Below are 17228 nucleotides of genomic sequence, written 5' to 3' on the forward strand. Positions count from 1 at the left end.
CGAGAAAAGTGCATTAAGAAAACATTTGATTTAAAAAAATATGTCATGTTTGCATGATCTCCACGAGATTGTAATACGATGTAAAACATTGTAAAAGTGAATAAAACGTTGGGCAATCCTGCACTCTCTTGACGGCACCTTTCTAAACCTTCACATGGGCTTCAGAATTGCAATCAATCTTTTCAGCATTTTGATACAGCGCCAAATAGTCAGGATTGGCAAATTGATTGGAAATATAAGTAATTTCTCGATTACAATGTGAAAAATTCACTTATAGAGCTAATAAATGTTATTCGGATGTACAGACTTGAAATAAATATATGTTGCTACATGAGAAAAACGCATCAGAAAAATAGCCTATTTAAAGTTAGGAGTACTGTTTCGCATTTCGACACATTCAGTGAATGTTATTCAGATTCTGATTCAGATTCAGATTCATTTATAGTCCATATAGAAATTGTGTGTCTGTGTGTGTGTATTTTTCGATGTCTGAATGTTTTTTGAGACTGTAAAATATTAAATCAAGAGAGTTTGACCAAATCTTAATTCATTTAAAGTCGCCACATCTCTATCAAGCCATCAGTGTCAACTCCAGCATATTTTTGATAATGATTAGGTAACTAATGAAATAAATTTCCAGTATAGATTAATTTCCAATGCTTCCTTACAGCCTCTTTTGTTAATCATAATTTTGGCACGGAAGTTATGCTAAGTTTTAGGGGAAGATGAATTCCAATTACATTTGTTAATCATACTAGTAATGTAACAGGAAGGGATAGATAATGTCATCGACAGAATTTTGGTTTGGGAGATTTTTTTTTTTTTTTGCACAAAAGTGATGATAAGTGTTTCATGCTTCGACACAATTCAGCATATACTTGTGTTGTATAGATTCTTTAATGTCATTCATCGAGTCTTTTCAAATGAGGTTTTGTGATGGCGTTAACTACGTTCAAACATTACATTATGTGGACAGAGGTTTCCGTTTTTGTTTTTTGTTTTTTGTTACTTTTGTTTTTGTTGTCGATGCTAATAATCATCTGGTTTGAGAAGTCCTCGCCCAAAATAGATTTCGTTGATCCAAGCACACATGACACTCACATACTGATGATGATAATTCTTTCATCTTCACTTCACGGAATACTGGGGAGTTTGACTCAAGAGGTAAGCTGTAACTGTCGAGTCACCAGGGAAATATACAAAGTGCTTTGGAACAATGCTGCCATCATTGTAATCGTCTACAGAGTAAGGAAGATCTATATGATATCTCCTAAAGTGGATGTGCAATACAAGAACGAATTATGGCAACGACAGCTTCCACTAATATGATTAGCAATGTGTGTTTGTCAACATCTAGTAGCTTAGTTCTGCAGGAGGAAACTTAACCTTGTGACATCAATTTTGAGCTAATCGAGTTGGCTCTCTTACTCCGTGACGACAACATTTTTATACACAAATTCCATATATGTATATAGATATATATGTGTATATGTATATAAATATATATATATATATATATATATATATACATATATATATATATATATATATATATATATATATGTTATCTCATTTACGTCTTCATAATTGACGAGGAAAATGTATTAAACCACAAAGTCATGAATCAATGGCATGAGAGGAACATACCAATTCGTCATCATGCACTGTTCACCTCAAGTCGAAAGACTGAGGGCGCAATTACGGGATTGCGTGCACGTACAACTGTTTACGAAGCGCATGTGTTGTGCGCGTTTGGGTATTATGCCGCTTTAATCTGCATATAAACTTTAACGTTATTTGCGTCATGTATACATCAGTTGGGTTGGGTTATTCATTGTTATGTAATTGAGGTATAGCAAGTATAAACTGATCGCATTACATTATATCTCTTTTCGTGAAAAAATAAGAAAGACATGTTCAAGTTCAGATATCTAACAATGCTATAATATTTTCTTTTGTAAAGAAAGGTAGGGTTGCTGCCGTGGTGGCCTGAGCCTTACTTTTTCCTGAATTACATTTATGAAAAATGTAAATGAAACAACATGAATGCCATAATGTTCAACACTGATGTGAATGGAGCCATGAAATTGGAATTCGGCAGAATCACAGTAAAAAGACACATGAAGATCGAAGTGAAAGGTAAAAACGTAGAAGGATAAGCAACATTGACAAAGTCAGCATTTTCTGCTTAACGTTGGGAAGCACCTACTACAACAAAGGCTGATTTTCATATAGAAAGTAATTTGTAAGTGCTATAGAGGTTTCCACTCAGGAGTACTATACTGAATGGGATGTTGTTGTTTTTTTAATGTTTATACTTTCTTTGATTCTCATCCTGCGACTCCATGTGATAAACCTTGCAGTTTGCGATTCATAATTCATTACCTCGCCTAGGCAGCTCGTGCGAGTTTGAGGCATACTGTCACGCTCAGCGTACGTAGGCAGCAATCAAAAGAAAGTGGCCTCCAAACAACGCGCCACAAACTATCCAACGTGTATTCATGCCGCCGAAATAAAGAAGTGCTCCTGCTAAAATTAAACTTCCCCAACCCTCAACTCTCCATTAAACCTTTCATTCTATTCAAACTCCAGTACACTCTGTATTGTTAACGTAGTTTTAGTCATATAGGTGAGTTACTAAAGGCAAATGCACTGTTCAATATTATAGTCAGTGTCCTTTATTATACGCAAAGAGCTCGCTAACATAATGGCAATCGCCCATGAACACACAAAGCACAGAGATGTTGAGCTTGAATAGTGTATCTATGGTCAACAATGACAACAGAACTCTGTGAGCTGTCTCTCATGTTAGATATGATAGTTTCAATGCAAAGCATTTTAGATGAACCGCGGCTTTCAACGCGTCAGATTTCGAAGTGGCTATACCGATACCTTCCGGTGACTCGATGGTATGCAGTATTGTTTGTTGTGCATGACGTTTTAGCTTTGAGGAGAGAAAGTAATGATATCGGAGCAATTTCACTCGAATAAAACAGTATTTTCTTCTTATGAGAGGGAGTAAGAATCACATGTTACAGGATCTTCTTTTGTAATGGGCTAAACATTGACTTCACAGTATAATATCATATCGTCGCTGATATTATAACAGAAAATGCGCTGATCGATAATGCATGTAGATCAAAGATTGATGGCATTGGGGATGCCATGGTAACAGCCAGTCTTTCTGCCAAATTGTATGAAAAAAATATAGACTTCGCTTAATGATTATCTGCAGTTGTCTGCAAATATCTATTAAAATTGCATTTAATATCCCAAACTTCTCATCAAGGTCACTGTTCAGTGGACGGTCCAGAATTCCATTTTGTCAAGATTGTTTATTCGTATTTCAACATCTCGTTTCTCAGCTCCAACAATTTCAAGACACAGGAAGTGCCAAACATTTGACTACGTCCAGGTGTGTGTGGTCTCTGGGCCAGCTACTATGACTCTGTGTGGCTATTTTTCATTTGACCTTCTCGCACCAGAAGGATCGTCACCTTGCGAGATTTATTTTTACCGCTTCGTCTTCTTCCATCTTCTTCTGAGCTGCTTGTCCTATCCTACAATCTTTGATCATAGTTAATTGGTTGCTTGTCTGTGATTCAGAATTGAAAATACCGTTAGACCAAAGGAGGTAGAAAGAAACCAATTTCCATAATTTGAAGCGGCAAAAGAGAACATGTATGTAAACTTATAAATGTTCGAGAAAGAGCAAATCCAAACTCTGATGATCCAAGCTAACCTTGGAATATCTCTCCTCGAGATGTATTAATCTCCCTATACTCATTAGCCATGTTAACGCATGCAGGCAAAACTTATTCTAAGCACTGTATAACAACAATTCACTTTAAGTGTATTTGCGAAACACCAACAGTGCGTTAAAACAATGCAGTAATTTCTGATGTGCAATTCAACTCACAAATGAAAGACATCTAGTTGTGCTGCATTTTTTTTTCAATGAGCAGAACATAGTTATATTCAAGAATAAACAAAATGACGTCAAATCTGTATAAGGTGCAAAGTTAATCAAAGAGCCTCGGGAAGAGCGTGCACTCACGACATGACCAACATGGACAATGAAGCGATAAAATATTCATCGGTTGTGTCAACATTCGTGTTTACACGCAATGAACATGACACATCACTTTGAAAAAAAAAAATCACCTCATCGTCAAAACGAGGACATTTCTGTATGCTTCCTTTAATATCATCTCCACCGGTGCCTCCCCTACGCCAATAAGCTCGCCTGCAGTCTCGTTCGCGTAAGGGCTTAGGATGGGTTGCCATGGTTTCTCAAAGCCAGGATCCGGGAAGAGTTCGATGGTGATGAACACGTAATCGCTGGTGGCGGTCAGGTCCAAGTTGCGAGCTGCGAGCATGAAGGTCTGCTGGTCGCGGTCCTGAGTGGTCACTCCACCAACCAACAACCAGATAACTGCGATTACAAAAAGCAAAACACAGGATATAGTTTAAAGTGACGAACAAACAAGGTTATATCTTATCATTTATAGAAATAATGTTATAGCAATAAATTGAAGCAAATAACATTGGAATAATTTCAATTTAAAATTCGAAATTATGTCTGTGTAGCTTATTTAATCCCATAATAAGATACATTTCTACGACCGATTTGATTTGATTAGATTGTTCCGTTGCCAGCAAACACATGCATGTCAGTGTTACAGTTACATGGCACGAGTCTCCGTGCGGTATGACGCAAGTACATTCGATTCAATCCATTGTAACTTCTTTTTTTTACCAATAAATCATGTACATAATATCAAGAGTTGAAGTGAAAGAATTGCCATGAACTTGAAACTGTCCAGATCGCAAATTTGGGTCACGAATGCTTATATATACATGTACTTCTTTATCACATTTAACTGTTGATTTAGGTCCTGGTATATAATTTCTATGGTAAAACTTTCAAGTCACAGACTGGGAATGGTTTTAATCTTGATTTGGTTGTATCAACATTTAAGTGATTATTTACGTCACATTATAATTGATCAAAGTGATACATGACTGGCTCAGGGACAGATATCATATCATTATTGTAATATTGTAATAGCGCGACACTATTAACGCTAATGAAAAACTCTATGAGATAATTTTGTAGTAGTTGACCTAACGTCATGGTCATGACAACATACACCATGAACAAAGCGCGAACCTTTCAAATAAACCGTAAAATTATGTGTTTTCTTGTGTTTTGTAGAATTATTCGCTACGAAAAAAAAACAACACACACACAAGACCCTAGTCTTCAGAAAGACTAAAGGCATGAAAGAAGTCTTTTTTGACTTGGATTTGTTTCATTACTTTGACTGATTTGAAGAATATTAATTCTGTAATAATTCTGAGGAAGAGCACTGGTATAGTTGATCGATAATCAACATGACCGTTGTGCATCGTATGTAATAATCAATTACATAAGTCGTGTGTGGCATTGGTTTTCACATGGGCGAATGCATGCCATCACTTAATGACTGTTGATTGACGGTTACCCATGGTAACCGATTCTTGTCTTTATAGTCTAACAATAATTATACGTTTTCAATACCATTGACACTGTTCAAGTATAATGGCGGAAGCCTTGGGCAACAAGCGCTGTTTTATCTTTTGTCATCTGTTAATGGGAAAGGGACAGTATGTCCTTATGGGAGGACACATGATTGTATGAGAAGGTTTCAATGAAAACAGAGATGATTGTCTCTGTACAAAACATAATTAAAACATACATACACGTAAGTACATACATACCATGTACAACGTAAAACGTATAATATATCATCAAAAGCCTGAGAAAATCGAATTTCACTGATTTGCCTGGTTCAGTCTCTTAGGATTCACCATGCTCTTAGCTTTTCAATTACAGAAACACAAACCCCAAAATGCAACTACACAATAACAAATCCCGTTCCTAGACTCCTACAAATAAACATTTAAAAAAGATCTATCATCTATGTTTGAAAAGCTTACATGCAATAAAGCATAGAGGATATCAGGCATTGGTTCACAAAAGTTTAATTCAAAATCATAGCCACGTGCTGCGGATAATTTCGGATTTCAGAGTCTTAGGTATATCAGGCTGTTAAGAAATTAAGTAAGACATAAATTAAAATTTCCTATAAAAACAAATCAATAATCTCTTGACTTCGATATTGTACCCACGATCAAAGACACAGACAAAGATAAACACAAACACCTCCACGATCAAATATGATTGTGATATATATTGTGTATCAATTCAAATCAATCTTATTGTTATGAATTAATGATTTTGATATTAATAAATAACCTAGGAGAACAATATTATGTTATGTAATCCTTAACGATCAAGCTCCGAAATATTTAGACGCCTGTTTGACTTTATATACACCTACTAGAAATTTGAGGTCATCTAGTGATCCGCTTCGTCTCACATACTCTGTTACTCGCACCTTAGCCGGTGATAGGACATTTACTGTGTCTGCTTCAAAGCACTGGAACAATTTACCACTTACCGTTAGACAGTCTCCATCAGTCAGTGTGTTCAAAAAAGCCTTGAAAACACATCTTTTCAGTAGCAACTAGTTCGTAGCTGTATATATAACATTTATCCAATTATACATACTGTCGTGCATGTTTTGAATTGATTGTAAGCGCTTTGGGCCTTGTGGGAAAAGCGCACTATAAATAATAGTAATAATAATAATAATAATAATGTACAAAAAATGGAGGGAACCACTGAAAAGACGATGCTTGTAACATGTTGGCACCATGGAAGCACTATGCACAATGTTCCTTGATTGACCTGAACTAAGGCTAATCTGGTCGATCGATTAAAAGTAATTTCGTAACTAAATATAATTCCCCTGTTTGGGCATCCTATACAAACGGATCTGTTTATAGAATTTAGATTTTCTTAACGATGTTGGGGGATTTATCTAGTATATCTCTGAGCAAAAGTTCCTCATTTCTTCCAAAGTCTTAGCTGCTTTACATGACGTATAAAACTGTTGCTATATAGGAAAGGCAAGTCTCGGGGAAGTCTATTTCGATCTCTCGTCTACACTTTGATCACCTGGATTTAAAGCTGTAAATCACTCTAACAAAAATAATCAAGAGACAGTTAAATAAATAAGTGAATCAGAAAACTAATCGGACCAAATAACCAAGAGCTTAAAATAAGAAAAGTCGCCGGACTGTGACTAAGATGTGGCGTTGTTACTATGGTTACATTTATTGTCCATGAGAGACTTTGTTTTAATGTTGTTGTTTAATTTTGCAGTTTTTAGGTCATACTGGGGGGCATTTCATGAAGGAACTTGTCGGATAAAATATCTGACAAGTCAATTATATCCGACAAGTTTTGAGAGATTCTTTAGTCTCATTGGCTGATTTCTCTGAACTTGTCGGATATAATTGACTTGTCGGATATTTTATCCGACAAGTTCCTTCATGAAATGCCCCCGGAATATCTTTCATGCAACATTTTTGTCAGATACCTTTATACTGGATGGAAGTTTTATAGTTTCAGCTCTAATTTCTTCATCTAGAGTTATATTTGTCATGTTGTGACACTCCTGTATGGTGTTTCAGCATTCCTGAATATGACTACTTCGTTGATATAATCAGCTTAAAGTGTTGTATGCATTTCAAGATAGTATCGTATACAGTATGATATCTGTATATAATGCATGTTGAATTATGGTATGATTAGTTGATTATGTTGTACGTTAAAGGATTTATGGTTAAGATCTATAGAGTTTAGAAAAAGTTATTGACCTACTGTATAAAATGACATTCGAAAAATTTACAGAATTATACCTTGTATTTGGCAGATTTTTTTTTCTTTCTTTTAATCAACAATCTAATAGTCATAATTATGATTAAAGAACGATAAAGCTTGTGAAAATAATTATAGCTTTAATAAAATTTGAAGACAGACAAACACCGATTCTTAATGTTTCTGCTGACCCCATCTGTGTTTACGTGCCAGCGTTGAAATGACTTCAGCAGCTTCCACATCAACAAATATTCAGTTTAAAAAAAAAATCCAAATACTGCCTGCACAGGAGCCAAACCATAGAAGAATAGATATGAAATTCACAAAAACCTAGCATTGTTTGCTTCTTACCGTGTAAACAACCTACACTTACATGGTCATTTCTGATCCGTTTTACTCACAACACTCAGCTATAGCTAAGTAGCATCATGAGGGTCAACGCAAGACATTGTGCAGGTGCAAAATACCCAGGTGCGCCTGGCTTTAATAGCTTCCGTTGACCAGGCTTTCCCCTTCACAATCAATTCAATTGCTGAATCACTAACCCATATATCGGAGATTACATCATGGACTAACAGCATGAGCCATGACCCAGTTTATTACAGCACTTCATGAGAAAATGAATTCGTTCATAAAAGCACAGTTGCAGAGTATATATTAGACTGTGACAGCCAGCAAACCAGGAACAAGTAGGAGTTGTGCTAATTTCATAAAATGGTGGTGCAATGTCAATTCATGGTAGAAATTAAGTGAATTAAGGTGTGGGTCAGTCAATAAAGGAGATATTTTGAGTATATTTCCCAACGTCCTCTCATAAGAGTGTATCGTCATCGCTCTTCAAAGAACATTTCATTTCATTTCATCTTTTCTTTTAATTTCCAACGGAATTATACAAAATCCTAAACACAACTGATTAGAGGAACAAAAACCATTTCAAATAACTGCATCTGAGTGAATTGTTATATGATAAAGGTAGTAAAGTGAAAGCTAAGTTATGTTGAAATAATCAGCGGATGCGATATACGAATTAAACAATGGGTAAATAGACAGGCGGCGGAAACGGAGGGGCTTGCTAAAAAACAAAAACAAAAAACTTACAGCTAGTATACTGCAGTACCTTCAGGAAAAAACAACAACAACAATATATTGCTTCCCATTAAAAAGTATGAACAAAAGAGTGCGCTGTAATAAATGTGACGCACACAGGAAAATGTGGAAGTTAGGAGGGGATGGAGATGGTAACTTAAGAGACAACATGAACAAAAGAAATGTAAAATGTTACACCCAATATAGAGGTTTGAGGCCAGCCAGGAGGAGGTAATCTATGTATTGATATATATATACGGAAGAAATGTATCAACTGGTATCAAAAATGATGAGTCTCAAATCAGATTTCGTAATGACTTCAAAGAAATTTCTTTGGTTTTGATTTTAAATGATTAAATCTAGGTGCATTTTCTTTGATATTATTCAGAGAATTCAAGAGAATGTCGGGCCACTGGAGACAAATAGATTTTGTAAAAAATTGTGCGTGTCTATTAAGAAATGATTATTCATTCGGATGACGGGTTGAGCATTAATGGATGGATTGTTTTAACATAGGAATGAAAAAAAAATCGAAACATAAAATGCACTAAAGAAAGACGGTCCCAAACGTGTTAGATTGTTTTTGTTTTTGTTTTCTCATATCTGAAGATTGTATTGTGACATAATTTCGGGCACAGTGAATGGAAATTAGCAACCAGTATTGTCTCGGGTGTTCAATTCTCAGCTGATGTTTTTGATAAATGGATTTTAAGAGATATTGCACACAGAACAAGCAGAACATTGCAGAAGCTATGCTCTTCGATAAGGCATGAAAGGTATCGGGGTGTAAAACGCTCAGAATGTTCTACCTTATAAGAAAAAAGTCATTGCTTCCGCATTGCTATCAAAGCAACACGCATTTTTTTTTATTTCTGGCGAGAAATATGTCTTTCTGTTAATGATGACAACCGGCATACTACTGTCTGACCAGTAGCGATTAGTTTTCATGTTTATACTTTGAAGTCAGACGATGTATACGATGTTTATCAGTCTTTATGAGGTACTGAGGCTGTTTAAATGATCTAACAAAGAAGCGACAGAAAAAGCCCCCACAACGCTCGTAAATATGAGTCTTCTATCATTACCAGATCGTTGTATAACTATTCTACAGTGTGTTTAGGTTTGTGTCATTACTCTTGTTTTTACAATGGTACAAGATACCACTAAAATTCCGTCGTATCCTCAGTACAACGTTTATCAGTGTCACGCCGGACGCAATCTAGCACAACAAATGATTTGACTAAAACTCCTTTTGTTCATGCGTTGTTCGTTTTGTTTTTTTGTTTACCATTGAGAGGAAGATGCTAATAAATTTCGGCACAGTGATTACAGGAATGATGATGAAATAGACAGTCACTTCATTACGACCTAACGATTTTGGATGGATTTATTTGTTGGTATGATAGTGATATGACTTTCACAATCGATGGAACGTTGATCAAAGAATATCTATGTACATCACATAGACTATGATCTAAATTACATGACAACTAGTCTATGAATTTTGTATTACACAGTGATGAAATCAAAACGTTGTTTGTGAGTCGCAAATTTTTAAAACTCGTGTATATCAACTATAGTTTTACTCCGTAGACTCTGGGAATTCGGGGCCGTTTTATTGTGCTTAACGCCTGAAGATCGAAGCTATAAAAGTATCCTTTAGTCTGATTCTTCACCTATTTCTCTCCATATCATCGTATTTCAATGGAAATATAGTTTTTCAAATGTTCTTTCCTATTTACTCTAACTGCGTGTTAAAACGTGCACGTAATATTTGACCAGTAAATCCCTCAAATTAAAGACACTAAATCTCGACGGGCAGTGTGTGTTACAAGCCAACGGACAATCTCGCGGAATTGATCTAATTATATCCGTCTTCGAGATAAGCACAAAAACATTACGGATAATATCTCAGTTTAACACTGTCATGTGTTATATCGCAATGTTTTCCTGCCTAACTTGGAGCTGCAATTGACCCGATGGATTTTGTGCGCAGGTTTTTAGCCACATGAGAAACACATGAGGCATATCCTTCCCCTTTATTTAGACCCCTTATCTGCTTATCTCTTTCTGTTGCATCAATATACACACACACGGTCTCCCTCACACACACACACACACACACACACACACACACACACACTCACTCACTCACTTTCTATCTATCAGTATCTAACGTATTCTATGATTAAAGAGAGATGCCTATGGCTTATTATTCGTCTATCTACTCCTTTATCTCTCAAACATCCATTAATTGTCTTTGAATTAAAAGGCATGACGACATACAGTGCATTTGAACACTAGTACTCATCAGAAGGAGGAAAATATGTGCGTATCTTTAGCTCTGTCTTACTCTTCGTTAGTCTATTATCTCAAGCTCACATGATATCTAAAATTTCTCGCAATTTATAAGGAGAAAAGTGGCTTTATGCAGACTTAAACAAAACGTATGGTGCTCAAAGGTGCAGGAAAACGAAGATGGCTCTGGTAGGAACGATTACTTCAAGCATGCTAGTCTTATATTTCTTCTCAAACGTGTCAGGCGTGAACTTGCTTCATATGAAGAAGTTTAACCTCAACGGAACGGTAGCGAGATGAGTGTTTTCTTCTATAGCATTAAACATCACCGAGTTAAGGCACGTACACGGCACGAGCAAACACGTTCACATCTACACAAGATATCAAACTACTTTTCTTCACTTCACCGTGGCTATTAATCATGATATGAGCTTGCATAATTGGATTGAAATACTCCCCTCTTTCTTCAAAGTGATTAAAATGCAAGGTTTGTTGAAACATTATCCACTGGATGATCAACAAATAGGGCATCTTGCCTAGACTAAATCAGAAAACAAATAACAAAACGCATGATCCCTTGGCAAAGATTCTAACCATAAAAAATGTTAGATGCGTTTTTTTTCTTCAAAACATCATTATAGGCAGACAATAATATGCTTTACAACACTATCCCATCTCTATTCTTAATTTAAGCAAGAATTTATTCCTTATCCACAGAGCTTTCATCATTTATTGAATTTGTCTCCCTTTAAAAGGCATTAACAACATTTCGCAATTCTTTCCTTCTTGACTGAGTATCCGTATCAATTCTGTTGTCAAGAAGTTCGAGCATCATCCATAATTCATGAAAAACGACGTAGGCGACCATACCGATAATGCTGATCAATTTATCAGATAATAACCTGTTTCTTCAGTGAGCCACGTTGCCTCCAGCAAGATTTATGCTTGAAGACCATCCCACCTGGTTGATACCTCATCGCGAGATTGCCCAATAGATTATACCTGTATACCATAGCCACAAAGGCCCACAGCGAGTAGCGTTCGTGCAGCGCTTCACTAACATGCTGTACGAAAAGGGAAGCGTTCGACTCATTAGATTGGAGTTTGCTGCAAAGAAAAAAAGATCACCAATTCTTTCTTTATGCGGTGACGCTGATGGCAACTCATGATAAGACAAATCAAAACAAAAATTAGAAAACAATCAGGAAAAAAAAACCACAACCATATCATCACAACTGTGACACAACAACTTAAGAACGATTGAAACAGTTCTTTAATATCCTATGAGACAAGATGTCTACTCATCCATGGTACCATGGATTGTAAAAATATAAGCAGTACCTGAAATGTGTGTGTGTGTGTGTGTGTGTGTGTGTGTGTGTGTGTGTGTGTGTGTGCTGTGGCTGATACTTTCCTCTCCATTTTTCACTGAATATGCTATAGATCATGTAGATATTGAGAAGAGTGGATATTATGTGAAATGCCTGAAGTCTTTGTTTTGGATTTCTTCCTCATTCCTACTTGAACCAATTAAACGGAATCATGCACGCTAGATCACTCGTGTTTTCAAAATGGCAAGTTACTTTGTTCTCTATTGAAGACATATTTTTCGATGCCAAGAAAAAAGTTGCCGGTAGATGTTTTGTTTTGTTTATTTGGTTGTTAGCTTTTCATGCAACGTATGCCTCAAGCAAAATCAGCATATAGGATAAAAGAACTATACCAGATCACTTTTCGTTGTTGTTTTGCACACTGTAACGTTAAAAAGTGTTGATAAACGTCAAATACACTTGAAAAAATAAACTATACGCTCCATCTCGGAATGTGTCCACATAACATTGCAATCAACATTTCAAATTCATCTTTAATAATCGCTATTTTCCATCTGTTCTGTACAGATGGTACAAAGTCTTTCAGCAGTAGCGTGTGTATGAACATTTTAACACCTTCAGTTATTGATCCCTCACAGAATTGTTAGCACAGGTAGACTTCATATTTTTGTTTTGTTTTCCTTCCATTTCCATGTAAAGCCAACTCATTTGATTACGCTCCTTCATCGATCGCATGGAAACAGTGAAATAGTCGCTATGGAATCGAGGATGAGGAAGTATCACTATACCAACTAAAGATATATAGTTGATGCTGCTTGTATATTTTGTTTCCATGGAGATGAATACAGAGAGAGAGAGAGATGTTTATTACGAGATAACATACTAGGCAAAGGGACCAGGTTAATGTAATATGAGTAAGTAAAAGAAATTATATTATATGATTAAATTTGACGTAATTTTGAGTGTGCATAATTATTTGTTACATTTTAATCGGAAAACGAATTTGAGTTTTAAAAACGTTCACGGTGAGAGGTTTAATAAAGCCGCGACAAAATCGTAAATTAAATTCTTTCTTATTTTGGCAGTCGTGAATATGATCAATGATATAGTATAATATATTATTTCATATGAAATGATACAATATTATAAGGTATACAATGTAAGATAATACAATATGACCACATGTAACATAATTCATACAGATATGTGTATTACATACATAAGGATTAGAGAGAAAGAGAGAGGGAGAGAGAGAGAGAGAGAGAGACAGAAAGAGACTCAATAAACCTCGCACACATCTCGAATTTCAGATTAATCATATTCAGATTCTCCAGACTACAAACGATATTGATTATTTTTTTCCAAGCTTTAGTTTCAAAATTCCTGCCACAAATACAGCGAGTGGATGGTCACATGGCAAACAAAATTTTGTGAAATGATCGTTAAAGCTAAGATGCACTCAAGATTACGCATTTGATTAGAAGTTAATTCCATACATCGTAGGAACATGATGTATCGAAACTGAAATAAGTCTAATTTTACTATGAATTATCGTATTTGCTTCAGAATAAATAACCTCAAGTTACAGTCCTCATGACTTTATTAAGACCTTTTAGGATAATGTGGTGATATATATTTATAGGCATGCGTATGTAGGAATACAGAATGAAAGGGAGAGAGAGAGAGGGAGAGAGAGAGCGGAAAGGGAAGAAAGGGAAGAATATAATAGGGCCAGGGGATTCCGAGTGTGAACAGTGGTGTAGCGATCCATGGTAGTGTGGTTAGTTGGGTGTGAGTTAAAAGGTCTCCTTCTCTTTCTTATCTGCTCTCCGGTTTTCTTTCACAAACCCGATTATTCGGGGCTTACTGCCAAACAAGCTTGCTTTTATTTAGGTCCCGTCATATATACTTTCCTTTCTACAACCCGACACGTTATTTTGATTTCGACCACTTATCGTCAGAATTGTTGTGTATCAATAACACGTTAATTATTTTGTTTGTCTACTATTGGCAATTCGCAAGAATTTTGGCAATAATTTTAAAATGTAACCTAACATGAGATGCATGCATGAAATAAACTGAAACTGAAAGAGTTAAAATGAACACAGGAGAGAATATCAGCAACGAGGGCGCTCTGTATGTTTATTTGGTGTTCACTCTAATAGCTCGCTTTCCTTGTTTGAACAGTTTCTCTCTATTTTGCTCAAAATGCAATGATTTACATATGACTAAGGAAGGGTGTTATTCAGTGACAGTAAACAAAGATTTGGAGTATATGACAGTAGCCCATTCAGAATCATGATAAAAATGGCAATCAGGAAGAAAAAAAAATATCATTTTCAGCATCTGATAAGACTATTTTACGAAAGACCATAATCTAATGATTATGGCAGTATGGCATCAGATGGGCATTGGTTATAACGAGCCTGAGATGTCCTCAAGGCTGGCTAGATAAAAGCTGACATGACATAAGTCATCCGGTGCATCAGTGGCAGAAGCTGACTGACAAGGAAAGGTTAGCATGGCTAGAGAAAGTTTCCAAAATACTGGATATCGTGGATATAATATATCTAGAGAGTGTGGAGCGTATTATGATCTCCATTTGCAGAAGATTGCTGCTTGAAGATCAAGGTATGAGGAATTTGTGTGTTTCGGAATAACGAACTTTCGCAATAGCGAACATCATTTTACATATATACATGTAGATATTTCTCATATCATTATTCCAGACAACAATGTACAATTTAACAAAAACAGCATGATGGTTGTTTTTAATGAAAAAAGTTTTTTTTTTTTAAAGTCATCTACGTTTACTGCAAATGTATCAAGGTTACAACTATGATACAGGCGAGAATATCGCTGTAAAGAACCAAATCGCAACAACAATGAATCGTTACCGCGGATGTAATTTTGTTGATAATTACATAATCATCACCATTACGATTATTATTCGCCAAAATTGACACAATTTTTACCTTACATTGTAACAGAGGAGAATATAATATTATGTCACTTTGTTCAATCTTAACTTAAAGAGCTTGTTTGATGTATCCCGCATAAAACAATGCCCTGTGAAAAATTACAGTTACAATTTTTACCTTACATTGTAACAGAGGAGAATATAATGATATGTCACTTTGTTCAATCTAAACTTAAAGAGCTTGTTTGATGTATCCCGCATAAAACAATGCCCTGTGAAAAATTACAGGGGTAAACATATCGTGGGGGAGCCCCTCATCTCAGTGCACCTATACAGAAAACCACAGCAACCGATACCGAGTGGCAGGTTAATCCCTTGGTCCAACAGTTGGTATGGTATCCCCCAATCGGTAACATATGTTCAATGAACGCAACAACGTGTCCCATAGGGGCAGCAGTTGTCTTGAAGAGCAAAAGAGCCTTGCTGAAAGTTAGATTAAAAAAAGAGTTGCCTATTGGTTGGCATGTGATAGTCGCGTGTAGCTCAGTTGATTACATATCTCCAACCCCATCTTAAAAAAAGTAAACAGAATGACAATCTACCCAACTTTAAACAAACTGGAGAATCATTGGAATTATCAATGCTAAAGAAGAAAAAAAATGTTGCTTTCAATACCGCTGCAAGTTAACAGGCAGATAGTCTTGCACAAGTCAAGTAACACTGATTATATTACATGCTTCGCCATTATCTTTATCGTAAAGGTAAAATGACAAAAGAATAAATCACTGAAATCGTCAATCCTTGCTCTGATAAACAATACTTTTTTTTAACTTTTTAATGCCACCATAGTGCATATGACGCATCTTTGGTTAAGGGTGCACTTTTGTTTCTAGATGAGAATTGTGATCGTCCACTCGATAACTTTTCACCAAAGGTTCGTAAGGACTAAAATAGAATTGACTGTGTAGCAAAACATATTACTTCAAATGTTCAAGCGTATTTTCGAATTAAAGCGAAAATATTTCAAGGTTGCTGATCTTCTTCCCTCTTCTTCCTTCCTTCCTTCCTTCCTTCCTTTCTTTCTTTCTTTCTTTTCTCGCTCTTCCCCTCTCTGTCGCTACCCCTCTCTCATTTAACTATGCAGTTACGGGAACTCATTGACAAAACACAAAGGTTACAGTACATGGCTTTAACTTTCACATGCAGTGTGAACATACCAGAACATAGTATGCTGAAGCGAACAGGTTCTATCTATTACACAGTTTGTATCGTCTTCGGACGGCAATCTTCCTATCTTAACAGACAGAAGGGTGAACACACCCAGAACCTTTGGTACATTTCATTGAGGATTAATAACGTTAAAGGTGGCATTAGAAGTAAAGGTTTGACAGCTCCAGAGCGATGTTTCGAAAACCTTTGTCCTGAGTGACGTCACTTCCCATGATTCATGCTCTAGTATCCACTCAAAATCTCCTTGTTTTGGTGTGATTTTCTCATATTTATTCTTTTGATTTTATTTTCTTCCTCTTTTTCTCTAGTTTATCCTGCTAACTGTCTCGTGCTCTTCTTTCTGTGTAATCTTAGTCACGTTGTCGTCATGGTATTAACCTTCCGTCACCACGCGGAGTTCGTAATCGCCGGCCAAGGCTAATGACCAAATGGGAACATCCGGGCTTTTTATCCGGCGTGTGTCTGCCTGTCTCATAAATTAGAGTACTAGTAGTATAGCGATTTGAGATGACGCGTGGAATGTCATTTTCGTCTTATGAAGGTTCGTAATTAGTACAATGTCGCCCCTGTCCCTGCCCATAAGGGTCGCTTT

The 17228-nt window shown here is 36.1% G+C and overlaps 1 protein-coding gene across 1 annotated transcript in view; it reads right to left on the reverse strand.

Moving 5' to 3' along the window:
* Positions 1 to 4160: 4160 nt before the first annotated feature.
* Positions 4161 to 17228, reverse strand: part of LOC139724372 (receptor-type guanylate cyclase gcy-13-like) — a 34092-nt gene continuing 21024 nt past the window's right edge. Inside the window, exon 2 of the mRNA XM_071635523.1 lies at positions 4161 to 4435. Coding sequence (XP_071491624.1) covers positions 4161 to 4435 — 275 coding nt within the window. The remainder of the gene's footprint in view (positions 4436 to 17228) is intronic.

This window comes from Diadema antillarum, unplaced genomic scaffold, assembly GCF_040938485.1.
Source record: "Diadema antillarum isolate AM-2024a unplaced genomic scaffold, OU_Dant_1.0 scf00000211, whole genome shotgun sequence".
Taxonomy (NCBI): domain Eukaryota; kingdom Metazoa; phylum Echinodermata; class Echinoidea; order Diadematoida; family Diadematidae; genus Diadema; species Diadema antillarum.